The sequence below is a fragment of the Lycorma delicatula genome, chromosome 6 (assembly GCF_047948215.1).
Source record: "Lycorma delicatula isolate Av1 chromosome 6, ASM4794821v1, whole genome shotgun sequence".
In the NCBI taxonomy this organism is placed as follows: Eukaryota; Metazoa; Arthropoda; class Insecta; order Hemiptera; family Fulgoridae; genus Lycorma; species Lycorma delicatula.
The window spans coordinates 144,922,959-144,948,413 of record NC_134460.1 but is presented as its reverse complement, the minus strand read 5'-3'; the positions used below and the strand labels follow the sequence as shown (position 1 = coordinate 144,948,413).

The 25,455-nt window shown below is 33.3% G+C and overlaps 1 protein-coding gene across 1 annotated transcript in view; it reads left to right on the top strand.

Annotated features, from left to right (window-relative positions):
• LOC142327014 (sodium-coupled monocarboxylate transporter 2-like) overlaps positions 1-24,542 on the top strand; it is a 38,563-nt gene extending 14,021 nt beyond the window's left edge. Inside the window, exons 5-8 of the mRNA XM_075369770.1 lie at positions 2,080-2,263; positions 5,671-5,757; positions 16,274-16,428; positions 24,188-24,542. Of these exons, the coding sequence (XP_075225885.1) occupies positions 2,080-2,263; positions 5,671-5,757; positions 16,274-16,428; positions 24,188-24,491 (730 nt within the window). The 3' untranslated portion in view covers positions 24,492-24,542. The remainder of the gene's footprint in view (positions 1-2,079; positions 2,264-5,670; positions 5,758-16,273; positions 16,429-24,187) is intronic.
• Positions 24,543-25,455: the final 913 nt, after the last annotated feature.

The following is a 25,455-nucleotide window of genomic DNA, read 5'->3' as shown; positions in this document are numbered from 1 at the left end:
GATCAAACATCCACTAAGTCAACAATTTCACATATGGTGGCTCATTTTAGAGAAACCTTTAGTGTAGATGAAAAAAGCAGTAAGAAGGCTTTAATTGGATTGTCATATGGGAGTCCGCTTAGTTACAAAGGATTTAAAATTATTTTGTATGCACAACATGCAGTTATTATAAAAACCCAATCACAGAAAAATACTCCAGTTTTGTAAATGGTTTAAGTGTTTTGTTAGCAGCAATATTCAGATCTTGAGTAACATTTTAGAAAATGTTATCCAAGATCTGAATATCTTTAGTGACGAGGCATGATTTCATGTAATCAGCTATATGAACAGCAAGGACAACCATTATTTGCATGCAAATGAATTCTCATGTTTTTCATGAAACTACATTACACTCAGAAAAAATCGTAGTTGGGTGCATTATTTTGGTAGAAAATAGTGAGTCCAGTAACTCTTTACAGAAACAGCAATGTCCAAACGCTACCAGCAAATTATATCAGGCTTTGTAACCCTTTTAATAAAAGAGGAAAGTGATTGCTAGTTGCAGCAACACGGTGCAAACCCACCGGTTTGATCTAGTGGTGAATGTGTCTTTGCAAATCAGCTGATTTTGAGGTCAAGAGTTCCAACGTTCAAATCCTAGTAAAGGCAGTTTACTTTTATTAGATCAGTAAATACTGCCTAGTAACGGCAGTATTTGAATATTAGATCGTGGATACCGGTGTTCTTTGGTTGGGTTTCAATTAACCACACATCTCAGAAATGGTCAACCTTAGACTGTACAAGCCTACACTTTGCTTATACTCATACATATCATCCTCGTTCATCCTCTGAAGTAATACCTGACAATTATTCCCAGAGGCTAACAGGAAAAAGAGTTATTACTATTCTGTCTTTTATAATTTAGTTTCTTTTTCAATTTTCTATAAAACCTGAGAAAGTGTTATTTCTCAGTATTATTCTCACAACCATCAGCCATGAGGGTAATGAACACTGTAAGGAGCCCTGTATGGACAGGAATGGCAAATGAAGCGAGCATGATTTATTCTTAGGGTTATTAATCTAATAGTTAATGTTGAAGCATGTGTTGCTTTGCAAATTCATTGGAAATTACAAGGCACAGACACTTTATTTTATGTATTCTTTAAATTCAATAAATAATTACAGTCCACTTCAATCTGATTACACTTAATTTGATACAGTATTTGGTGTAAGAATTAGCTATGAATGGCAAGAACTGTACCCTAATTTTATAATTCTTTTACAAATTTTGGAATAGTTTGAGGCATAAATGTATAAATACTGTAACAAACCAAGAATATCTCATATTTCATATTGTCAATTTTATGTTGTTTTATTGAATATCTGCCTATAATATGTACTGTAAGATATAGCAGTATGGTCGTGCAAGTAATCATTTAAGAAATACTTTGAGTTTTTCATTTTATTATATTTTTCAAAATCAGGATGTCTATTCCGAAGATAGAGATAAGATATAGATTTGATAGGAAGTTGTACTTTCACATTTTTTAAATAAGAAGTGAAATAACGTAATCTTTGTAATGAACCTTATTTATTTATATAAGATTAAGATTTTGTTTGTAAATTACAAAGATAAATTTAAATTATTTGAAACAGTATTCTTATTATGTTTTTCATTTTGAAGAAATGAATACAACTTTCCTTCTATTAAGAAAAACAATTTTTAAGATATATTTATTGAAAATTTTGTTAAAAAATTTCTAAGGAACAATAATTAAAGCAATGCAATTTTTCATAACTTTCAATGGAAACTTCTTTAATTTTTAAAATAGGCTTTTGTTTCCCTTGTAGAAATACTTCTTATCTAATACATGCAGCAAAATCTTGCTGCATGTAAAAATCTTGCTCATCATTTAGTAAAATACAAAAATGTATTTTACTAAAAGATTTCAGATAGAGAAAAATAAAAAAGAGTGATGTTCAGGCATGTTTTTTTTACAATATTAACTTGAAGATATTTCTACAGAATATTTCTTATCAACTTTATTAAGCTGTATCAAACTTTTGGACTTTTCAGCTTTGTTTGTTTTTGTTGTACAGTACCATGTCAGCAAGTTTAAACACAATTTCTGGAACAGTATATGAAGATTATTTTTCAATATTCTCTTCAAAAAGACCTACTGATGGACAAGCTAGTTTTGCTATGAAAGTTATTGTTGTAGTTTTGGGTTTAATCTGTGTCAGTTTGGTTTATGTTGTAGAAAAACTTGGATCAATTATGCAGGTAATTATTTTTTTTTTTAATTATTGTTTTAATCTTACTAAATTTATAATTTACTTTTCTAATTTTATTTTGTAATTTATTATTTTACCTCCATACATGAAGTTTTAATCCTTTATTTCACTCTGACATTAAATTTACACCTATTTACCTTACACTATCATGAATGCTGCTTTTTTTTATAATGAAAATAAAAAGGTCAGTCTGAGGCAGAAAAATAATTTTTTTTTTTTTCATTTTTAAAATACTGTAATTGTTGTTATCCTCTTAAAAGAATTAACAAAGAAATTTTTGATAATGCCACAAGTTTATCACAGAAATGAATAGATAAACAACTTTTATGTAACAGAAGTAGTAAATGTAATAGCTAATGTACTCTGGTAACAAGCAGCATTTAGTTTTGCCTTGATTTTATAATACAGCATGTAGCACATGTGCAGTTGTGGGATTAACCTATTTTGCCTTGTCAGATCACCTACAACCATTATGATTAAAGCCGTAATATATACACACCAGCACCAATGCTACTGATATAAGAACATTTTTTTGATACTTACTTTGAAATTGCTTGCACTTTGGAAATTAATTTAGATTTTACCAACTAATGACATAATAGCAATGCTTGATAATGAATACATTGCCTCTCCTCAAACATATGACAAATGGGCACCGCCTATAAGTGAGATGTCACACAATAATCAGGAAAATTCCTGTTTGTTATATAATCTCTTTTTTTCTCCTGCAGAAAAATAGCATAAGATTTTTGCATGATATTAGAACTTTTATTTATTAAAATTTTTCAAAAATTTGATAAATGAATGATGTCAGTGTTAATTAATGACATTTTATATATTATTTTTTCTTGTTCTACTTATGTAGAAACATCTAAGTTTGTGTATGGTATACATTTTCCAAATATAACATTACTTTCATTCATAAATGTTTATAATTTATTTCTTATCTAACTTAGATAACTGTACAAATATATATCTAATTTATAACATTTTTGTAAGTGGACTCTCCTAAGAATACCAGTAGTTTTAAAAATCACCACCACCTTCTATGAATATCAGTAGTTTTACAAACCACAAGTGCTCCTGGTGTTTATATGTTAAAGCTTTAATCATAATTGTTGTAGGCGACCTGAGAAGGTAAAATAGGTTAAACACATAACTACACTTGTGCTATATACTGTATTATAAAATCAAGATAAAACTAAATGCTGCTTGACACTAAAGTACATTAGATATTTGATTTACTAATGCTGTCATATGTGTGGCTGCAGCATCTTACGAATTACCCAACCATCATATGTCGCAGCACTTACATTGGTGTGATAAAAATTTTCATAACCTTACAGCATAAGGTCATTGTTTAGTCTCCTGAACCACCTGATGTTATTGTGATACCAAGTCATGCATAATGGGTAGTCTGTTTCCAAGGAAGAAAATCTAAGCAATGATATGCTTTTCTGTTCAGATAAGTGAAATCTCAAATTATTCATAGAATGGAGAAATAATATGCGAGTTGTGGAAAAGTTGTTTATGTGGAATTTATGTGAAACCAAGATCTACAAAGTATAAATAAACTATCTAGAGATTAGTTGTATAAAAAAACACACAGAACTCAATACTGTCACATGTATCTAGTAACAGCATTGTTTGAATTAGCATGCCAAGTGGAGTCTTTAAGATCCATGTTACAAGTATTTTTATGGTTATGTGTATGAGCATATCAATGATTTCACTGTGAGCTACAAGGTAAAGAATAGAGCCAAAGTCAGATTCCTGTTAATAATTGAACTAGCATAGCATCTGGTGATGAACTATTGGATGGCTCTGTGAATATTACATAAATAATGGTAACAGATTAGATTATAAAATTTGTTAAAATTGTGTTTTTAAGAGTGAGTTGTGAATTAAATTTGATTTTTGGTAACTTGGAAAATACTAGTGTTAATACTAGAATTAATACAGTTAATTAAATTAAAAAATGTAATGAAGGTGATGAAGCACAGATGTGCTATATAAGCACGAACCCTCCCTACAGGGAGGGTTATTATACAGGTTTCTTCCCTTAGTTGACAACATTCAATTTTAAACTTTTGAAATGTTGATTACTTCTTCTTATCTATTCCCATGAGATGTAGAATTTGCTGATTTTTTAAGTAGATAATCTACAATTAGACTGTCTTTTAATAATAAATGGCACCTATGCACCAAACACAACTGTAATCAATCATTTAGAGACCCTATATTAGAAGAAAAAGAAGAAGAAATAAGTATAGCAGGAAGAAAAATAAAATGCATAAGGTTTGCTGGTGATATGGCAAATCTAATCAGATTGTTACAGCCATGGAGAAAATAATGAAGCATATGGAAGCAAGTGAAAGAAGAATAGAAAAAGTAAAAAGTTACAGATACTCTATTTGATGATTATGGTGATAAAAGACTGGAAAAACACAATGAAAATAAAAGAAAGGATGATTGAAAAAGAAGCTTTCATAAGAAGAAGAAATTATTACGCAGTAAAAGTCTGAACTTAGAGTTACAGAAGAAGTTAGCCTAATGCTATGTATGGAGCATCTTGTTGTTATGAAATTAATTATAGAGAAGAGCAATCGGCTATTGAGTAATGGAAGTGGATTTGATTAATTGATGAAAGCTTTTAAGATACGGATAAGAGGGATTGAAAAATTAAAATGAACAGGTAAAATGAAGAATGAAGAACTGTGCAAGAAGTACACAAATAAAAAATACACCAATTAGGACATGTGGTTAGAGGGGTAGAATCTTGACAACTACATCCAAAGGGTCAGTAGAGGAGAAAGAAAGAGAGGAAGGATAAAATTAATAGATGAGGTGAAGACTGGAAACTACAAGGGGATGAAGGAGATGGTTTGGGACAGTAATGGATGGAGTCAGCAATGGCATAAGGGACCTTTCTTTTTTTTCTGTTTAGCCTCCAGAACCATGTAAGGTATTACTTCAGAGGATGAAATGTATGAGTGTAAAAGAAGTGTAGTCTTGTACAATCTCAGGTCTACCATTCCTGAGATGTGTGGTTTATTGAAACCCAATCACCAAAGAATAGTGTTAAATCCATATAAAAGTAACTGCCTTTACTAAGATTTGAACCTTAGAACTCTCGATTTTGAAATCAGCTGATTTGTAAAGACCCGTTCACCACTAGACCAACCTGGTAGGTTGATGGCATAAGGGACCTGTCGGGAAGCAGAACACGAGATGATGATGATGTTGAAGACATATTTAATCAGTCAAATAATGACCAAAAATTTAGCATCTATTGTATCATATTAAACATTTTTATTAAATATGGTGTTAGATCTTTAAGCACTGTTGTAAAAATTAATAATATATGCATTTTGTTATCTTTTGTTTGTTTTTCAGACAGTGGTCAGTTTAACTAGTGTGTCTAATGGAGCTGTAGTTTATATTTTTACATATGGAATTGTGTGTCCTTGGGGCACTTCTGTGGTAAGTATTAACTTCAAAATATTACTATGTTATGAATTATACTTTTTGTGATCAATATTAAAACTAATTTAATATGAAATCAAGTTAAAGTTTATTTGTTAACAAGATAAATACATATTTCTACAATATTCCACATTTATTCTGTAAATTAATGTATTATACACATGTATACTACAAGGATTGTTCAGAAAGTTCTCGTATTGACAAAAAAACAAGTATCAAGTATCAGGTATCAAGTTTTTTAACATTGTCACCTTGCAATTTTAACACATTTAGACCAACTACTTTTCAACTTTTTAATACCCAAAGCCCAGCTTTGCAAAGTAAAATAGTTGTCTTAGTTTTGACCTCATCATTCAAAGTGAATCTTTGTCCAGCAAGTCATTTCTTCAGGTTTGGGTAGATGAAGTAATTGCTAGAAGGCAAATCCATTGAATGAGGTGAATGTGGAAACACTTCAAATCCTGGATCATGGAGTTTTGGAGCAACAACACAAAACGTGTGCGCAGGCATGTCGTTGTGGTGAAAGAAAACTCTCTTTTTGACCAAATTGGACATTTAGTCTTCAGTCGGTTCAGTAATGACATTTAATACTCCCTGATGTCGGTTATGTTTATATTTTTTACAAAACGATACTGATATCAAAAAAAGGAAATGAAATTATTAAATTTTTTCCCAGGTGGTCTATGAACACCATCGGCGCATCCAGAGGTGGCAAAGGGGACAGCTTCCTTCAATGATGGAAAACCTTTAAAAAAAGTAAAACAAAAAATATATAACAAATTTAAAAAAAAAAATTAAATTAAAGAACATTTTGAAAGAAACTAATTACAAAATAGAGACACTTGCATCATGTGTGAGAAGATTTAAGAACTACTGATACATACAGGCGACATCTTACTTGCGGCAATAGAGTTTTCTAGAATACTCTCGTCTTATTTCACGTCAAGACGGAAATACTCTAGAAGTTATTTCTAAGTACATAAGAGTGCACGCATGTTTGGTTAGAGTCAGGGCAGTAGTTACTTTTACACAATAGTGTATGTAATGTACGACTGTAAACTTTGTTTTTTCGTTCAGGCCACCTGCCATTCACATTATTATAACGAATGGACAGTTTTTGGTAAGTAGCCTAATAAGATGTTTATTACATGCTTTTATTTAACTTGCAATGGTTGTACTGTAAATATTTACACTAGCGCGACTGTTGCTATAAAAAAAAAAAAACATGTAACTTAAAATTTGTTATTTTCCATTTTTTTGTTATCTTTCTGAGCTTGCAAGTATTACGCAACTAAGGGATTCTTTTTGATCTTTCAACATAAAATAGATTTTTGTATTTAAGTTAATCATTTTTAAGTTCTTCTAAATAATCAATACTTTTGATGAACAATTAAAAATAATTTAAAACTTGGTCTTATTACCAATTGCTCGATTTTTACTTCCTTGTACGAAGTAAAGGAATTATAGTTGCACCAGCGAATCTACAAGCTTGTGACGTCACGTGTTGACATCTCATTATATTATTGTTTTCCAAAACATTTTTGCCCGTAATTATTATTTTTATTATATTTTCGTCTCACAAACAATACGGACGCCCAAACAATACATTTATGTTGTGTGGTCAATTCTTTCCTCTTGAGTTGATTACATTTATAAAAATGCTTAATGATTAAATCTTGTAAACAATAACAATTCCTTACCCAATGATTTACGTTCTGATTGGTATTATGTACAGGCCTATAAAAATGTACATACAGTTACAAATGATGTCTTTCGTCACGATTATTTATATTCATTGTTTTTCGCAAATTTTTTATAACATATTTTTTGTTTTATTTTTGTTCGTGTGTTGTTAGTCCGGTTTATTATTGCAGAATTTAATCCGTAGTTAAGAAAAACTTGGAGACAAGCACGTAAAACTAAAAATAATGTTTATGATTTTATGAAAAAAGAAGCACTAAAAGAAGTTAAATTAACTGCCGGCAAACATATAATTGGCATTCAAAAATTCGAAGAAAAAAGTTCTGCTGCTTGCGTGAACACTGCTTCAAAAACGGGGAAGAGAAAAAAGACATGATTCTTCAATCAACATCCCAATCGTGTTCTTTCAGCACACCGAAAGGTATAAACGATGTTCGAAACCTGCCAGTGAACAGTTTTGATTTAGGTGTAGTTAAAAGAATAGTTAATGAATTTCATTCAAAGAAGAATGAATTACCTACTTTAAAAAAAAAGGCAAAATCGTCAGTCATCTATTTATTTTAAAGGAAGTGAATGAACTTTAGCTGTTATTTTGAAAGAGTTAGGTTTTAAATGGCGTAGAGCTGAAAGTAACAGAAAAAGTTTAATTGGTAATCTGATATCAGGTAGAAGAGATTTAATTTTGATTTGCATGGAATTTCTCTACCGCCATCAACCCATTCTGTCGCCCTAAAGTATAAGACCGAATGTCTGTGCCACAAACGGCTACTGAGCTTCGATAAATTTAGCGATCAGTGTCCTAACTAGCTCCTAGAGCTCACCTAATTGCGTGAACGAACTAAGCATGGTGCCACATATATACTAAAATGCAAGTTGGCATATATACTAAAATGGGTAGCCAAACCCCAGCTACTAAAATATATATGACATTCAATAAATTAAATTTATCACGTCAAGACAGCAATTCGCTGCCACGCCTAGGTCGCTGAATGCCAGCAAATACTGTCCAACAATATTAAAGCGCTTGGAGCTTTAATTGGCTGATGGCCTTCCCACAGCAGTGAGGTAGGAGTTTTTCGCTTAAATAAACTACTGATGCCGGTTGAAAAAAGCAACGGCATCAAGGAATATCCACACGGTCCGATAATGCGATTCACGTTACATTGACTCGTCGCTTATGAGTGGTCAATTTTCCCCTTGACCTCTAAGTTCCAGGGTGGCCTGAGTTCTGGCCCCCAAGAGCTGGGTAGTCGAATATCATATGTTCATTCGACTGGACCTCCCCGCAGACGCACAGGTCACCAACTGCCAGTCGGAACCAAAATATTGGTTCATGTTCGCGTGGTTGGAGAACACCTGGGCACTCGTTGCCCTTAAAAATGAAGGAGATGCATACCATCCCCCCAAGTCCTGTATTAATCTATACAAGGATCTTCCCTTAGTCGTGGTGTGCCATTCTTGCTGCCATGCATCCATCGCGAGGCTGTAAAGCCTCCTCCTCAGGCGGGAGATGGGAAACTGAATGAAATTTAGAAATGGTGCTTTGTGATCACCGTTCCGCTCTGGTACAGGCCAAATATCTCAGGTTCCCTGCCTCTTTGCAACTTCCACATGGCCGCCCGAACTTTCACCACTAAGGCTCGATTGGGAGAGCCTTTCCCAATACGGTGGTAGCCTCGTAGGAGGTTGTTTCAAAAACACCAGTGCATACTACTAATGTTCTGCGCTGGGCACTCCTTAAATTCTGAATAAGTGCTCTATTTTTGTCCAACCTATGCGCCCAAACGGACGCAGCATAAGAGACTATACTTTTGAAGACACTTCGGTACACCATGTACAAATGCTGCGGTCGTGAATTACCACGAATAGTAAACAGTCATCGGCGAAAGTTTGGGCTGTGACCCCTTCTGGGAATGTCAGTCTCAGAAATCCGTCAAATGCTAGGTTCCACAGCACGGGACCGAGAACGGAACCCTGCGGGCGTCCTCTAATGACGAACTTTCCGATAGCCAGGTGCGCATCTCTAAACAGAACCGTACAGTTACACAAATAGTCACGCACTACGGCCTGCAGGTCTACGGGAATATTGCGGCGTTCCTACTCATAAAGGACAGAACTCAAACACAAGGAAGGAAATGCTGCCTCTGTGTCAATAAAAATTGACAAAACATATTTACAGTCGGCGCCTTCCACCTCGGCAAGATCATTTAAGATGCAATCCTTGGTGCCAACACCTTTCATGAAGCCATTTTGGCCTCGATTTAGAAGTGAGTTCATATCGATGCTTTCCCAGACCGTTCTACAACCAGCCTTTCAAGCAACTTGCCGATTACTGGCAAGATACTGATGGGTCAATAATTGCTGACCTCACTCGGATCCTTTCTTGATTTTAAGAGCACCCTCACCAAAGCCACCTTCCAAAAAGTCGGAAAGTCGGAAAGCAACCCCAGTTTAGGCATCCTGAGCACAGCCCGCCAAGCGGCTCTCTTATGATAGGCAGCAGAAATATCCGGGTCAAGTTGGTCAATCCCCGGTGCCTTTCTCGGTGCCATTCGAGAAACCACTAGGTCTATATCTACGGGTTCCACAGCCCGCACGCCAGGGAATGGTGTTTCACCTGTCCTAACGCCGACTATTGCTCTTCACCTTACGGACCATCTAGAAACAGAGTATCCAGGAACGCCTGGTAAGTCACCACAGATGTTAAAGTGTGTTGAAGACCATGAAACATGCATCGAACACAGGACAGCACGTGCAATGGCTTTGGCCGGTAACATGACTTCGCGAGCTGCCAGGGGCTGCGCTGCAACTCTCGCGTGTAGGCTTGCCAAAACGTGAGTTTGGCTTCCTTGATGGCATGAACATACTCGTTACGGGCGCACCGGTAGATCTGCAGACCCTCAGCGCGCACGTCATCAACGATAATCCCCGTTAGGGGGCGACGCTGGTATCTTCTTCAGGTGGAAGAGAATTGAATATTTGCAGGCAATGGCTAAGTACAGACAAAGCAATGCTACACAGTTGTTTATTTGGATGAAACGTACGTTTTAAGTTCACATTGTTCGACAAAGTCGTGGTCTGATGGTACTGTTGAGGGACTTCATGTACCGATTAATAAAGGTGACCGTTTAATAATAATTCATACTGGAAAAGAAATCGGTTTTATTCCAAACGCATTACTAACTTGGAAAGCCAGTTCCAAAACTGGTGACTACCATGACTTCATGAGTACATACAGTTTCATGAAATTGGTGAGTGAAAAATTGATTCAAAATCTTCCACCAATGTGAGTAGTAGTAGTTGATAACGCCCCTTATCACAATACAGGTATTGATAAAGCGCCAAATTCTAACTCCAGAAGAAAAGATATGACTGATTGGCTAGAGAAACCCCATATTCCATGTAGTTCAAAAATGCTGAAACCACAGTTATATGAATTAGTAAAGTTACATAGAGCTAATGTATAAAAATATTACTTGGTTGAACTATTGAAAAAACATGGGCATCGTGTTCTTAGACTCCCACTATACTATCCTGATTTGAATCTGATCGAAATGGTATGGACAGCTGTAAAAAGACATTTGGCGAGTCATAACACAACATTTCTTTCACAAATGTTAAAATATTAACTACGGAGAAAATTAATTCCACGAGTGAAGATGACTGGAAACCCTATTGTGAAAAAGTAAAAAAATACTGGAAAAAGCGTATGAAAAACTGGAAGCACGGATAGAAGAAGTGACACGTTTTATTGTACATGTAGACTCTGATAATGAAAGTGACAGTGATAGTGATTCGTTTAGCGAGGATGGTGAACTTGCTAGAAGTTTGAATTAGATGCATGAAGAAAATTCAAGTAAGCTTTTGTTTATTATTACAAATTAATAATTTAGTTCAAATAAAGATTAAAAAAATTGATTACATATTGTTTACAATTATTAAATGTAAATAAGATAGTTATTACCGCCTGCAATATGATAATAAATATTACTTCGATTTGATACGCGCAGTTGTTTTCAGGCCGAGTAGTAATACGCAGTCTGCTCGTGACATACAAGGTCGTAATTGGCTGGGCTTGTATATTGTGATAGCAAAAAATTCCGATTTTCAGATTTCAACGGAAATATCCATTTTGACTATTTTCGGCGTACGTACGGGTAGGCGCTTTGGCAATGAGCCTCGGTTAGATATAGTTGAGATTGACTAGAATTAAAGCTGCCTGCGGAACGGCGACTGCACTGCCGATGGACATGGGACACCATGTAGCTGTGAGGTGTAACGGTATCTCGACGATGGTTTATGAGGTGAATGTCACGCGGGCTCTGCGATGAAGCCGAGTGGGAGTAGGAGGTCTGTCCACTCTTCCTAGTGGATCAGACCGGAGTCCGTAATTTCAACCTAAGTCTGAGTTTTGAACTAGTTGAGTGAACTCAACTAGGACTAAATTTCGTTGTTGCGATCAGCATTTTTGGTTGTATGTTGTGTTCATTTACTCGAAATACGAGACTCGATTAAATAATAGCTCGGTTAGCTAGTTCAGAGTGATACGATGTAGGACATTCAAGATGTCCGGATGAGGCCTACAGCGAAGGTTAAAGCTGAGCATCACCGATGCAAAGGTTACCGAGGCATTTACATCGGCGGCATCCCAATGAGGCCAGGCTTATTACTATGAGATGTAAAAAGTCAGAGGGCGATAGACGACTTCCGTTAAAGCCCAACAGGGCTATGAAGGGGAGGATGGTGTGGCGACCGGAACGTCACTAGGCGGGTGTTTTCCCCTAAGGGGTTGGGATGTGCGTACGTATGTATTTATCTTGCTTAACTAAAAAACTATTAGCCGTCGGATATTGAAATTTTGATTTAGGACTGTTGTAACATCTAGTTGTGCAACCTTACCTTATGATTACAATCGACTGATGCAAAAGTGTCAAAAAAGACAAAAACCCAAAAATTGGGTTTTGGACTTTTTCGTAACTGCATTAATAAGTCCTCATTGAGAGCTTTTCAGTGACTTTTCATAAGTGCTACTTATTTTCATTGGGTGCAGAGTTTTAGCTAAGTGAAATTTTAATAATTGAAATCATTGGATCTTACAAAGGCACATTGGTTTGAATAAAACTTCATCTCCTTTTTGTTTTTTAACTTTTTTCTTTATTTTAAATGTATTGATCTATTAATAGTTATTCACGTCCGATTGTAAATAAATTTTTGCAATAAATAATAATTCAATAATAACAATAAAAAAAATGTGTGAAAAAATATCAGAAGTTATTAATGAAATATAATTTTATGTGCTTTTCATTTAAAAAAAAAATGTGTATGTGTAATTTAATAGGCGTGCAAGGAAGTTATGTAGTGTCCACATCAGATTTTTTTATATCAGTAAAATCAGTTCGTTTCTAATTTATCTTGAATTTGTCAGTAAAGAAAGGACACATTTAATTACCTTGTAACTAATTTATGATTATGATATGGATACATGGAAATATTTGTTTTGGGATCCCAGAGTCAAAAAAGTGGTTTTTGTAAAATGTCTGATAAACATATTGTTGATGATTCATACATAAAGTTTTTAATGTTATATTAGCAAGAGTGATATTTTTAATTAAACACAAGTAGTATAATCATATACTGTAAAAAACTCAATTTTGTCAAAAATGTAAGTTAGAACATTCCTGTCAAACCAATGCAGTGAGATGCCATGTTTGCATCCACATCAGTATTTGGTAAAATTAAATTTATTTTTTATCAGTGAATTTAAGATGAAAAAAGAATCCCAGTAGCAGCGATGAGGATGAAAACAAGGAAGTACAATCATCCTCTGGCTCAAACTAATGTGGGGCTTTCTTCTACGCTTCAAACTAATATGCAACACAGTGAAAGTAAAACGCCTCTTAGAAAATGTCTGGGTACCTTCAAATAAGTACAACTTTGTGGCAGGGACCAAACACTTAAAGAAGAAATTCAATCACTAGTAGCTGGACACATATTCACCATGGCTAGCTTACTCAAGGCAATGAAAGGTGCTTTCTGTAAATATTGTGAGTTGTTTCTATCGTCAACCAGAATGATGAGAGGTGGTTGGGGTTCTTTTTCCATCAGACCTATTACTAAGAACGAAAATGTGGGTGATTATTGCAAAGCACACGTACAGTCCCAGAGACATTTGACTGCAGTGGAGTCTGCAAAATTGTTAATGGCGGGCATTCCACTGGACTTTCAATTTAACCAGTCTTCATGAAAATTAATAAAAAAACAAAAAAAAATTCTATCCTCAAACCACCGTAAGGTATTACTTTAGAGGATGAATGAGGATGATATATATCAATGTAAATGAAGTATAGTCTTCTAGTCTCAGGTTGACCATTACTGAGATGTGTGCTTAATTGAAACCAAACCACCAAACAACGCCAGTATTCACAATCGATAGATTGTGATTGATTTTCTGCATCATTTTTACCTCAGTGACAAAAATATGGATTAAGGCATAATTATCGACTTACACAATTTACGCATCAAAGCAGATGATTCACTACTAAAAGATCATTTTGAGCATGGACTGAAAAATGCATCCTACTGATCACCTATCATCCAAATTAAATTGTCAAAGAAAAAATTCATTGAAGAATTTGTGAAAACTTAAACCTAGACCCTGATAAGAGTGTTGGGTTAGACTTCAACGGATGTTCAACCAGGTCTGGGAAAGAAGGAGGTGTGCAGGCAATCTTGTAACAAAAGTACAAAAAAGCCTTCTACATACATGCCTCTTCTCACAAGCTTAACCTTGTCTTGAATGACTTAAATGTTATCACAGAAATTCAAAACTGTGTTAGAATTGTCAAGGAGATAATTGCATTTTTTTGTGAGTCCTTTTTACAACAGAAGCTTATTGCTAGCATTCCTAAATTGTGAGACTAAGTGGTCAGAGAGATGCAAGAAGTGTTGATGCATTAGAAACTGTAGCTAAAGAGGGAAATTCAGTAACAAGAAAAAATGGTTATTAAATTAATGGAGCGGCGTGCAGATCTTTATTTATTGTGCCAGCAGCATTAATTTCTAAGTATTCTGCTATACTGAAACATATAGCAAGTGCACTTCAATTGAAGTCATTTGACATAATCAAAGCCTACCAGCAATTCAAACTATTCTTGACATGCTACGAATTCATCAGGAAGATGCGGAGAACCTCACGATTGCTGTTTTAAAAGAAGCAGACGACATGCCAACGCATTTGTATGTTGATGTAACAGCCATTCGCACTGATCACTGACAGAAGCGTAGAAGCAATCATCCAGCCAAAAATCCATCCCAATTTTGGAGAAGTAATAATTCCTACAATAATTCCCTACTTGGATCCCATCATATCATCCTTACAAGGTTGACTTTCTGACTTCTAAATTACTATAAATAGTACATAACTAAAGTACTATGGTGTTATATATAGTACTATAGTATTGGCTGGTCATATACATGTAGTATGTTTTTATTTTATTTTTAATTAATGTCATGTATTTTAAATGTAATTTTAATTTTATAATTTTTAATTTAATTTTTATTTTTTATATTTTAATTCTTATGTTTACTATGTAATTTTATACAAAGTATCTTAAAAAAAATATATCTACAACTGAATATGCGGGTTACTGCGAAAGTACTTTTGTAGGAATCGTATGAAATAATAAGGTGTGTCATTTTTTTCTGTACTTGGGTGGATTGGATTGATTCATTAATACAGAGGTGATATCTTGAAAGGACTGATATTAGAAAAAGAAAAAAGTATATATATATATATTATATATAATGTATCCCAAGACAATGCATGGAATACATTAATGTTAATATCTCAAGTGTAGATATCAGAACCTCTTGCGAGTAGTACAAAGCATAAGTAGTTAGATATTGTAAGCAAGGTACACTAACACCAATGGTGAGATGTCATAAGCCTTAATTTTATTAATGAAAGCTGAATGGATATCTTTAATGAGAAGTCTAATTTCTTTTGTAGATATTTTTATATAATGTTTTTATTGATTTATTGTAATATATGATAATCTAAATGCTTCAATTAGGAATATATTGTTTGTAAATTATTAATAGTACATTATGGATACATATTTATAAATATTATTTCACTTGTACACAGGTGTAGCCATAATAAAATTCATGTCTATGATAACCCTCCAGGTGAAGTGGTCAGAATGAACTTTTTGAGTAATCGTCTATGTTTTACCTAACATGTACTTTACCTAACATGTATTTTAAACAAATTTCTTGAGAGTTATTACACCCAACACATTTATCATTAGTACTTTTTCCTTACTTTGCAACAAGAATTTATCACAACTTTTGTGTAAAATAAATTACAGGTATAAAACTTCCTAAAAATACAATAAATTTGAATATAAATAATTTTATTGTTAATGCAGAGTGACGTGTATTTTTACCACATGGAGCCTACATTACTTTATTTATATTACTGTATAGCTATATAAAGATTAAAACCATGGGGAAAATTTCAACAAAAGATTTAGCAAGTGAAGCTAAACAACCTTCTTTCTAAACATTTGGAAGCAGGACTGGAGAAAATATGTACAAAAGTTATATGTTGATTGACTTTTGTACAGAAACAAAGTGAAAAAATATTTCTCAAAATCACAACTTTAATGTTCCTGTAGTGTTAATGAAACCAGTTTGTTGTCGTCTTATACTACTTAATGTAGTTTAGATCCAACTGTTCAACATTAGTTTTACCTTATTAATAATTATTATTCCCTTTTTTTACTTCATTTGTCTCTCTTTTCTTCTTTAGGGAGCACTATCTGGTTTAATATCTAGCGTGGTGTTTGTTAGCTGGATTTTAATAGGTGCACAATCAGCTATTGCTGAGGGAAGATTAGAATTTCCTGGGAAAATCACCAGTGTGGATGGCTGTTCAAGTGATTTAGTAACAGAAATTGTTTATAAGTGAGTTTTCTACAAAACTAGTATTTTAAAGTAGTTTTTATAATTTAAAATAGATTAATGTAGTTGGATGACTTACTTTGTTGCAGCATTTTGTATGTGGGGAAGTCAACAAACGTGTATGTATGTATGTATGAATGAATGTATGGATGTGTTTAAATATTGGTTTACAGATGCACCTGGCTTTACAGATTTAAGTCCTGCAGATAATGAGAAGGTTAATGGCAATATTAAACTTTTTTATGGATTATTTTTATGTCATCCTAAACCAGACAAAATTTAGAAAGTACATCATTGTAGGATCTATTACTCTTATTTTGATGTTTCTGATAAAAATACGAACTGAAATAATTTAATCAGGATGGATCAAATGTTTAAATATGTAAATCCTACTGATAGTGAAAAAAGGAAGTAATAATTATGAAGTGATGTGTGGCATTAAATATCCAAAAGAGTGGGATTATACAAGATCAAACTTATGTCATAAAAACTCTATTAGTGCATTTATGACTTTACAGGCTTGTTCCTTTCAAAATATTCCCTATTGCTGGGAATATCCTACTCCCAGTATTTCTTCTGTTTTTTGGAACATTTCCTGGAACGCTTTTTAGGGAACAGGGGACAGCTGTTGAATTCAATTATGGCTTGAAAACCATGTTTTCCTAATAATTGTAGATAAGAAGTGAGACAAGAGCTGATGCATTATTATGGTACACCATCCAACACTAGTTTTCCCACAACTCAGGTCTTTCTATGTACAACATAAAACATCTATGTACAACTCTTTCTTTACAGTCTGACCATTTGGAACAAATTCATAATGGACCATGCCTTTCCCGTGAAAAAATCACTTATTGACACATACTTATCTGTTCAGATTCCATGAGAACCTTACAGGCGATTAGTGATATGTACTCCAGACACCTTAATGTCTGTGAGATTCATTGTGTTACTTTTCAAATAACTCAATATAACATAACTGTGAGCTTCTGCTGAATCCCCAATCACACTGGAATATCAGGCAATGAGTGCGCTGATGGAATGGCAAAAGAGGCTTGTTTCCAGCCTCCTTTCACTAATCGTGTTGTTTCTGTTGATCTTGTATGTTTTCTGAAGAGGATAGTCTGTGAGCAGTGGCAATGTGAATGGAATGCTTTCATCAGCAATAAACTTCATCCTGTTACAAACACTGTATTACCAAGACCTCCTTATGCAGGAATAACCGACGAGAGGAGGTTATTATTTGCCGTTTGAAAATAGGGTACACTAGGCTCACTCATGGATATCTCATGACTCAGACTAATGCACCCATTTGTTTTCCACGACTGCCACTGTATACCACATCCTTGTGTCGGAAGTTTAAACTACGGGCTATTTTCCGAAATATGTCAGAAAAGAATTTTTTACGATTTCTTAAGGCCATAAGTTTGTATTCAAACATTTTTTTTTTATTATAGTATGTTTTAGCTATTTATGCCATTTGGCTTATGGTAGATGGTAATTTCACTGCTTTAATTTAAATTATTAATGTAATATTTCATTTTGGTTATATTTCGCTTTTAGCATACACCATAGGTGTTTTCCATTTATGCTGTGCTTTTTAATTTAATTTTTAATATTTATTTATTTACTATACAAATATTACATCTGGGCGCTGATGATGACACTTCATTGTGCGCCCAGGAAAAAACTACTGACATCATCTTCATGTTTAATGGTAAAGGGGTGATCTTTTCCTCACCCAGTGCAATGATTGCATCTTAGTTTTCACATCATAGCTATAAACCCAAGCTTCATTTCCAGTTACAATTTTTTTCAAAATGTTTCCAGTTTATTGGCATGCAAGAAGGTCTCTAAATGGATGTTAATACAATTCTCTTTCTAATCATGTCAACAAACCTGTCACAAATTTTGCTGATATGGATAGATGTTAATTTTCTCCATTAAAACTGTATGCATGAACTTATGTTGATGCCTACTTCCTCTGCAACTTCTCTGACAGTTAAGTGGCACAAACTGCAATGATATTATCATTTTTTGGTATGGAAGATTGTCCAGGCATAAGATCTTCACTGGTCGAAGTTCTGCTTCCTTTTAAAACAATTCAACCATTCCTAGCACTATGATCTACTCATATAGCCTTCCTCAAATGTTTTCTGAAGAAGCATATGAAGAATTTGAAGCAAAATTTTACACAACCTGGATATTTAACAAGATCTTTCATTTTCAGCAAGTTAAAAATCTGATGAGAAGTTAATACACAATTTTATTCCAACTGTATAGGAGCTTAAAAACTAATAATGTTAATGTGATGCAAAATTGCATCACCAGGTGATAAACTGACTAATGGCTGAAAGTTTATTTTAGCCAGCACCAGTTGTTGGAACATGCTTTGTACACTGCTGGTGCTGTATTATGAAAGCTTGTTTTGTGATTGTGAACATGTGAAGAGTTTCATGAATCAATTTTTTTTTCAAATAAGCTGAAGTATGTTTCAAAAAATTATGTTAGTCTTTATATTATTTGTTACGTTTTCAACTGAAATTTTTGTATCATATTTAAAATTCCATATTTTTTTCAGATTTCCTTCCCTTCTATTAACCTTACTGTCCCTCTAGAGGGAAGCCATCCACCTTGTGAGATTCTGGTCGCCACACCACCCCCCCTCTGTTCCAAGCCCTGATGGATTTACCAGAGATCATCTTATTGACCTTCAGACACTGTTACATATCATAGTCATCAGTTGGGCTTCTTTTAGGATGCCACTGATTTAAATGCCATTTCCATCAGTGATTTTACCTCGGCTTTTTGCCTTCACTGAAAGCTTCTTCAGACATCTTTGCTCTTCTGCCTTACTTCATAGCCTCACAACTATTTACCCGAGCTTCGCAGAAGTACGATCCCTGCACCTCATTCTAACACTGAAGAAGACTAATCACAATTAAATAAATTTTAACAAGCTAGGTTGTGATATTCAATTTATTATCAACCTGAAATTATATATCAAAGGACTTTTTGTCATACCATAAAAATTGTTAATCGCAACAGTTATAATTTTGACCTGCAACCACCCCCGATGCATTTTAAACTGATTCAGAAATAAACCAAGTTCACAAATGTCCAATGATTCCAAGGGAGATTCTTTTGACTTTAACAAACTAAAACTCTGATCTGGTCCACTATAGAGAGTGAAATCAATGCCCATCCTCCCACATTGCAGCTGCATTACAGAGGAGCAAACATCTAAGTTAACTTAGATTCCATGCCAAAATGCCTACTTGGTAATAGCCTAAGCAGGTGCCTAGCTACCTGGGCTGCTATTCTAATTATTGAAACATCAAACACCTTCAGCAACTGTCAACCTTAGTGTAACAACATGACTTTTTTGAATCCCAGATTTTTGCTAGTGTTTCAAATTTATATACATGGATGTTAAAATAAAAATTCATATTAAAACAGAACAGAATATTTTCTCATAATAATTCTGTAAAATTAAGTGTTAGCAACAAAGAAACATTATCTTCATTTAGATCTTACTTCCTTTACATTTTCATAAATGAGTTCTGTTAATGAATAGAGATACTATGTGTGTGTGTATATATATATATATATTATAATAATAATATATATATATATATATATAATAGATGTACTATATTTATTTAAATAAAATAATCATATATATATATATATATATGATTTTAAGTATTGTGCAGTGTAATATAAAAACATTACCACTATCTGATTTGATGGGATAGATTTGTTTTATTTTTGAAGAATAAGTGACTACTCATTTTAGCAAAGATAGATTCAAAAGCAGCAAATTTGGCTTCAATTTATCATGTAATGAAAAAAGAGAAAAGAAAATGATTAAGTTTCTTAGGACAAGCGGTTTGTTGAAGCGACTTTGATTCTGTAACATGGTTACTTATTGACGTTACTTTTATGTGTTTTGTGTTTTATTATTGATGATGAATTTTCTTAAGGATGTGTTTTTTTAGTAACTGTGGACCCTTTACACCTGCTTTGATAGTTTTGACAACATTTCTATATGAATGGGTTGCATATTTAATTTGACTAGCCCTCTGTACACCCTTGTCATCTAGTGTTTTTTTCTGGGGTTTTATTGTTTTATGATGAGCCTGTTTTTCTAGATGATCTGCTTGACAAGAATGGCCTTTTGATCTAGTCACTTATTTTCATGAAAGTGAGAAAGTTTAAGATTGTAATAAAGGCTAGTAACCATAGTAATCGATGTCCACTATATTCAAAAAATAAAAAAAATAATAATGCCTTGGACAAACCCAACCCACGTATTGGTACACATATATTTTGGTTCACTTTTTTTTTTTAATTACCAAAATTTTATTTTTTACACCAAGTGTAAAGTTGTACATTCAATATACGTAAAGTAAAACATATCAAAATTAAAAAAAAAAGAAGGTATATTTAAAAAAAGAACCTTATTTGGTTCAAGAGAAAAGTTTACCAACATTAACATTGTGTTATATAGGTATCTATGGTGCCCTTAAAGTGAAATGGATTTCTTAGAAATGGATTAATATTATCATTCAAAATACAGGAAAATAATTTATTAAATTCCTCTACTACCTGAATAGGAGTTGAGATAATGGAAGTTGAGTCCTTTTCTATTTTTGGTTAAATTTTCTTATCTCTTTTTATTTCCAGATCTACTTTCACTTTTGTTAACTACCATGTAGTTTTAGACTTACTGTTTGAATTATAAAAAATAAATAATAAATTCTTTTAGCAATATGATTAACTGTAGCATAAATTTGTTTGTAACTTTTTCAATTACTTAAATTTTAAAGATTATTATAAAAATTAAAATTTTTGTAATTAATTTTTTAATTAAAATATTGTATTGCAATTTTAGAGTTGTGATCTAAAAGACTAAACTATGCAAAAAGATAAAAAACTATTTTTAGTTGAAGTTGTAAAAATATTGTCTGTATAGGTGTCCAAGGTCCTTGGGAATTTTAATAATATACAATAATATTGTGAGAATAGTGGACATATATAGATATTATATATTAAATACTTGCGTCTAAAAACTACAAATATACTTATGTATATATATGAATTCCAGGAGCTCATGCCAGGTTTTCATTCTTGAGAAAAAGTTAAACATTATTGTTATATATTTAAAAAATAAACCTTATTAGGGAATGATAAAAAAGTTGCATATTATTAATAAATTAAATGAATCAGTTTCTTATTGAATTTTATGGTTATTGAATAATATTCAGTTTTGTTTCTCATTATAACATTCTTTTTTAATACCTTATCACAGTAACATAAAAAATAATCCATTTTTTTAAACAGTTGTGAACTGTTTAAATAAATGAATGAATCAGTTTTGATTAATATAATTAAAGAGTAAATATTTATGAATATTTAAGTAGGGATCAGGAGATGATCAGCATTACCCAATAAGTATCTCAGCCCTAGGTTGGGTTCTTGTACAGCTGCTGGGTAGAAAACTGTGCCCCTAATAAATGTAGGCAAACCTCCTTAAAATTAAGGAGGATTGAAACATAAATATGAATGGTGCCCCTAACTAGGTACCCTGGTACTTAGTATATATTAGCTGGTGGACACTTAACAGAATTCCATAAAACATCATTTAAAGCAAGGGATGAAGGATAAGAGTAAATGATGGCCAGTGAGAAAAGGATGATCATTCACAAGAGAATGTTCTTTTGTGATTCATTCACAAGAAGTGTAAAATCAGATAAACTACCTCATCCAAAGTATGATTTCAAGGCTCCGCCTATTTCTATGATTAAGATATCTTAAGCACATATCTAATCAATGAATTTAAATTGACTAAAAACTCAAATATAAATAACAACAAATACTGTTTCCAAATACTAAGTATCAAATGTGAACAAGCTTTTATCAGGTCTACAGTCCCTCATCTTTTTCCAGAATTTTGTTGTGAGAAGTATCCAGATAACTGTACATCCTTTCCACAGGGACACAGCCAATATTATTCTTTAACTTTTTTGTAGATATTAGAAATATAAAATATAAAAATCTGCTGTTCATAGATGTGTACAGCCTTTTTCATTTTTGTAATTAGCATTATTTTATTAATGTAGTTTATTGTAAAAGAAACTTTCCAAGGTTGCTATCCCACGTTAATTTATTTCATGTTTTTCTGTGTGTTAAAATGAAAGTTAATCTGTCTACAGTTTTGGAAATAATTTTTTTATAGAGTGGCCAGGAAGTCACCATGCACCCCTAAATGTTTAATGAGATAAATGAAAAATGCATTATAAAAATGATTTTATTTACTCACTTGATAGTATTAATTTTAATGGTCCAGTGGATCTGTGTGTCCGCCCTCATGTTGCATGCATAATTCTATACATCACCACGTCCTCTGTGACATGTGACACAATGGAGCATTTCTGATGTTATATTATCAAAGGCATCCATCACAGCATCACGCAATTCTTCATTTGTGGTTTAGTGAAGTGCAGATACATGTGTCCATAAAAATAATTCTCCATAAGTAGTGATAATTCCACATATAGAATTGTCTGGTGCGGTAAGATGAGGACTTTGCAGTAGCCATGATAACAGAGTTGGTGATGCTGGAGTACCGTGCCAATCCAATGTCCTGGAAATATTTCATTCAAAAATGCAGAAATGTGCAGGTGCTCCATCCTGCTGCAACCATACTCGTTCCACAAGATCCTTCTCTTGAAGCTGTAGTATTAACCATGCCAAAAACATCTTTAAATAAGTTTGTGCATTCATTCGCCCGTCAAAAAAATAAGAACCAAACAAATGACAAGCCGTCATTCCAGCCCATATCATGACGTGCAGTGGATTTCTTTCCAATTATATCGCATAATAAGGATTTTCTTTCACCCAGAATAACACTTTTCTGGCATGCAAACTGCAATAGATTGCACATGTGTCAGTAAAAAGCACCTTTCCACGGTGCACTGAAATGGGAAATTTTTCCAATAAAGCTCAGCTGGATGCAGTGCGATGTTCCATGCCTGCATCTGACAGTTCATTGATGAACATCGGACGAAGTGGCCTAACTTTCAAGTCCTTTGCATATGGTTTTCCATTGTTGTCTGTGGTATATGAAGTTCAGCTAACCGTTTATGAGCTGATTTTATTAGGGATTGTAGATGGAAACTGCAACAGCAGCACATGTTTCTAACTACGTTAACTTTCATCCGCTCCATGGCCTATCTTTAACACTGCCTAATTCAAATGTAAATTTTTCCCAAGCCAACATTATTGCTTTTCATTGTGGCAGCTTATTAAAACGTTGCCGAAACATATCACTAATTAACTTCATTGTCGTTCATGAACCCATACACTTGTCACAAACTGCTCCTTGATGCTGTAACTACTCGTGTCACCAATTTAGCAAAACTGTCTTTTACTCAAGAGTGTGTGACACTGTAATAAACTATTGCCAACCAACCCCAATGAATATACTGTACGTACTAAACACATATTTTTCATTAACTTTAGGGGTATGGCGACTTCCCAGCCACGCTGTAGATTGCTTCAATTAATTATCAAAAAGTGCATGATCTGTTAGATTCTAGAAGGACAGGTAAAAGTAAATAAAGGTCTGGTTCAAAAAATTATAATAATATCTTTTAAGATAAACTAGATGTATTTAAAAAACGGTTTTCTTATAAATGTAAGTGCTTGTGTTGAAGAGGTAATAAATGAATTAATATGTTTACTTTATTTTCTTAAGTTTTACACAGACTTATGAAGGTGTTGGTTCTCCAGTAGTTACTGATGGTACTGTTCCATTAATTTATCAGTTATCCTACTGGCATTATGTAACAATTGGAGTATTGGTTGGATTTTTTGTGGGATTAGCAGTAGATTTAATATTTGGAATGCAAGATCTTAATTCACTCGATCCTGATTTAATAGCACCACAACTACAGCGATTTGTACTTGAAAAACAGAAAACTACTTCAAATGATTCTGTGAAAAAAGATTATACTTTAGTTAAACTAAAAAGTGATAATGAAAATGAAGAAATTAATTAATATATTACACTGTAAGTTTTATACAGTTCTTTACAAACTATAGCAATGGTAAAGCTCAATTCATATTGTATAAATTATTACCATAATTAATAAAAAGATATTAAAATAATAGGATTTTTCTTTTTTAAATAAATTTCTTAAATCTCTATTTACATAATTTCCATTCTCTGTGATGTATATTGATGAAAATCAATAGTACTGTCTACATGTGAAAAGTGTGAGACTGCTTTTTTTCAAAACAAAGCATTTGATTTTATCAGATTTCAATGATAATATTATATTTATTACCTATCACCATTTATTTAAACCTATCACCTTTATCACAATTTATTTAAACATTGAACCAATTTTCATCACAATTATTAGAAATGCACTGAACATTTCTCACTGAAATATTAGTTTGTTTCATTTTCAATAATCTGCAACAAATAGCATTACAAGTGCACATTGGATATTGATGACCTTGAAAAGGGCTGGTTATTAAGTTGGCTTCAGGACATCCCAACCCTGTAGGGAAGATACCTGCCTAGTGACATTCCGGTCACCACCCCCTCCCAATGTTCCTTGCCCTGTTGGGCTTTAACGGGATGGCTTCAGGACAGTCAGAACTGGTAACCAAGGTGAGTCTGTAACAACCTTAATAGATCGGTTCTGAAAAGAGAAGTTTAATGGTGACAAAACTGTTGGCTACGTTAGCCTAGGGATTTTAATTACAAATTAGTTGTTAAAAGAACCCTGTTCGCTTACCCAGTCGGCTGGAGTCAGAACCCTCATCAGGATGGTTGGCTTCAACTTTACAATAGTTCTGAAAAGAACTGTTTGTGTCCTTAACAGTTCACAAGAATCATTGTAACAGGTCAGCAGTGATGAAGCAGCTGATTTCTTCTATACTGAGCATGATCTATTATTTCCTTCTCTTGCTGACTTATTTGTGATCAAGAAAAGCCCTGAATATTGTTAGCTC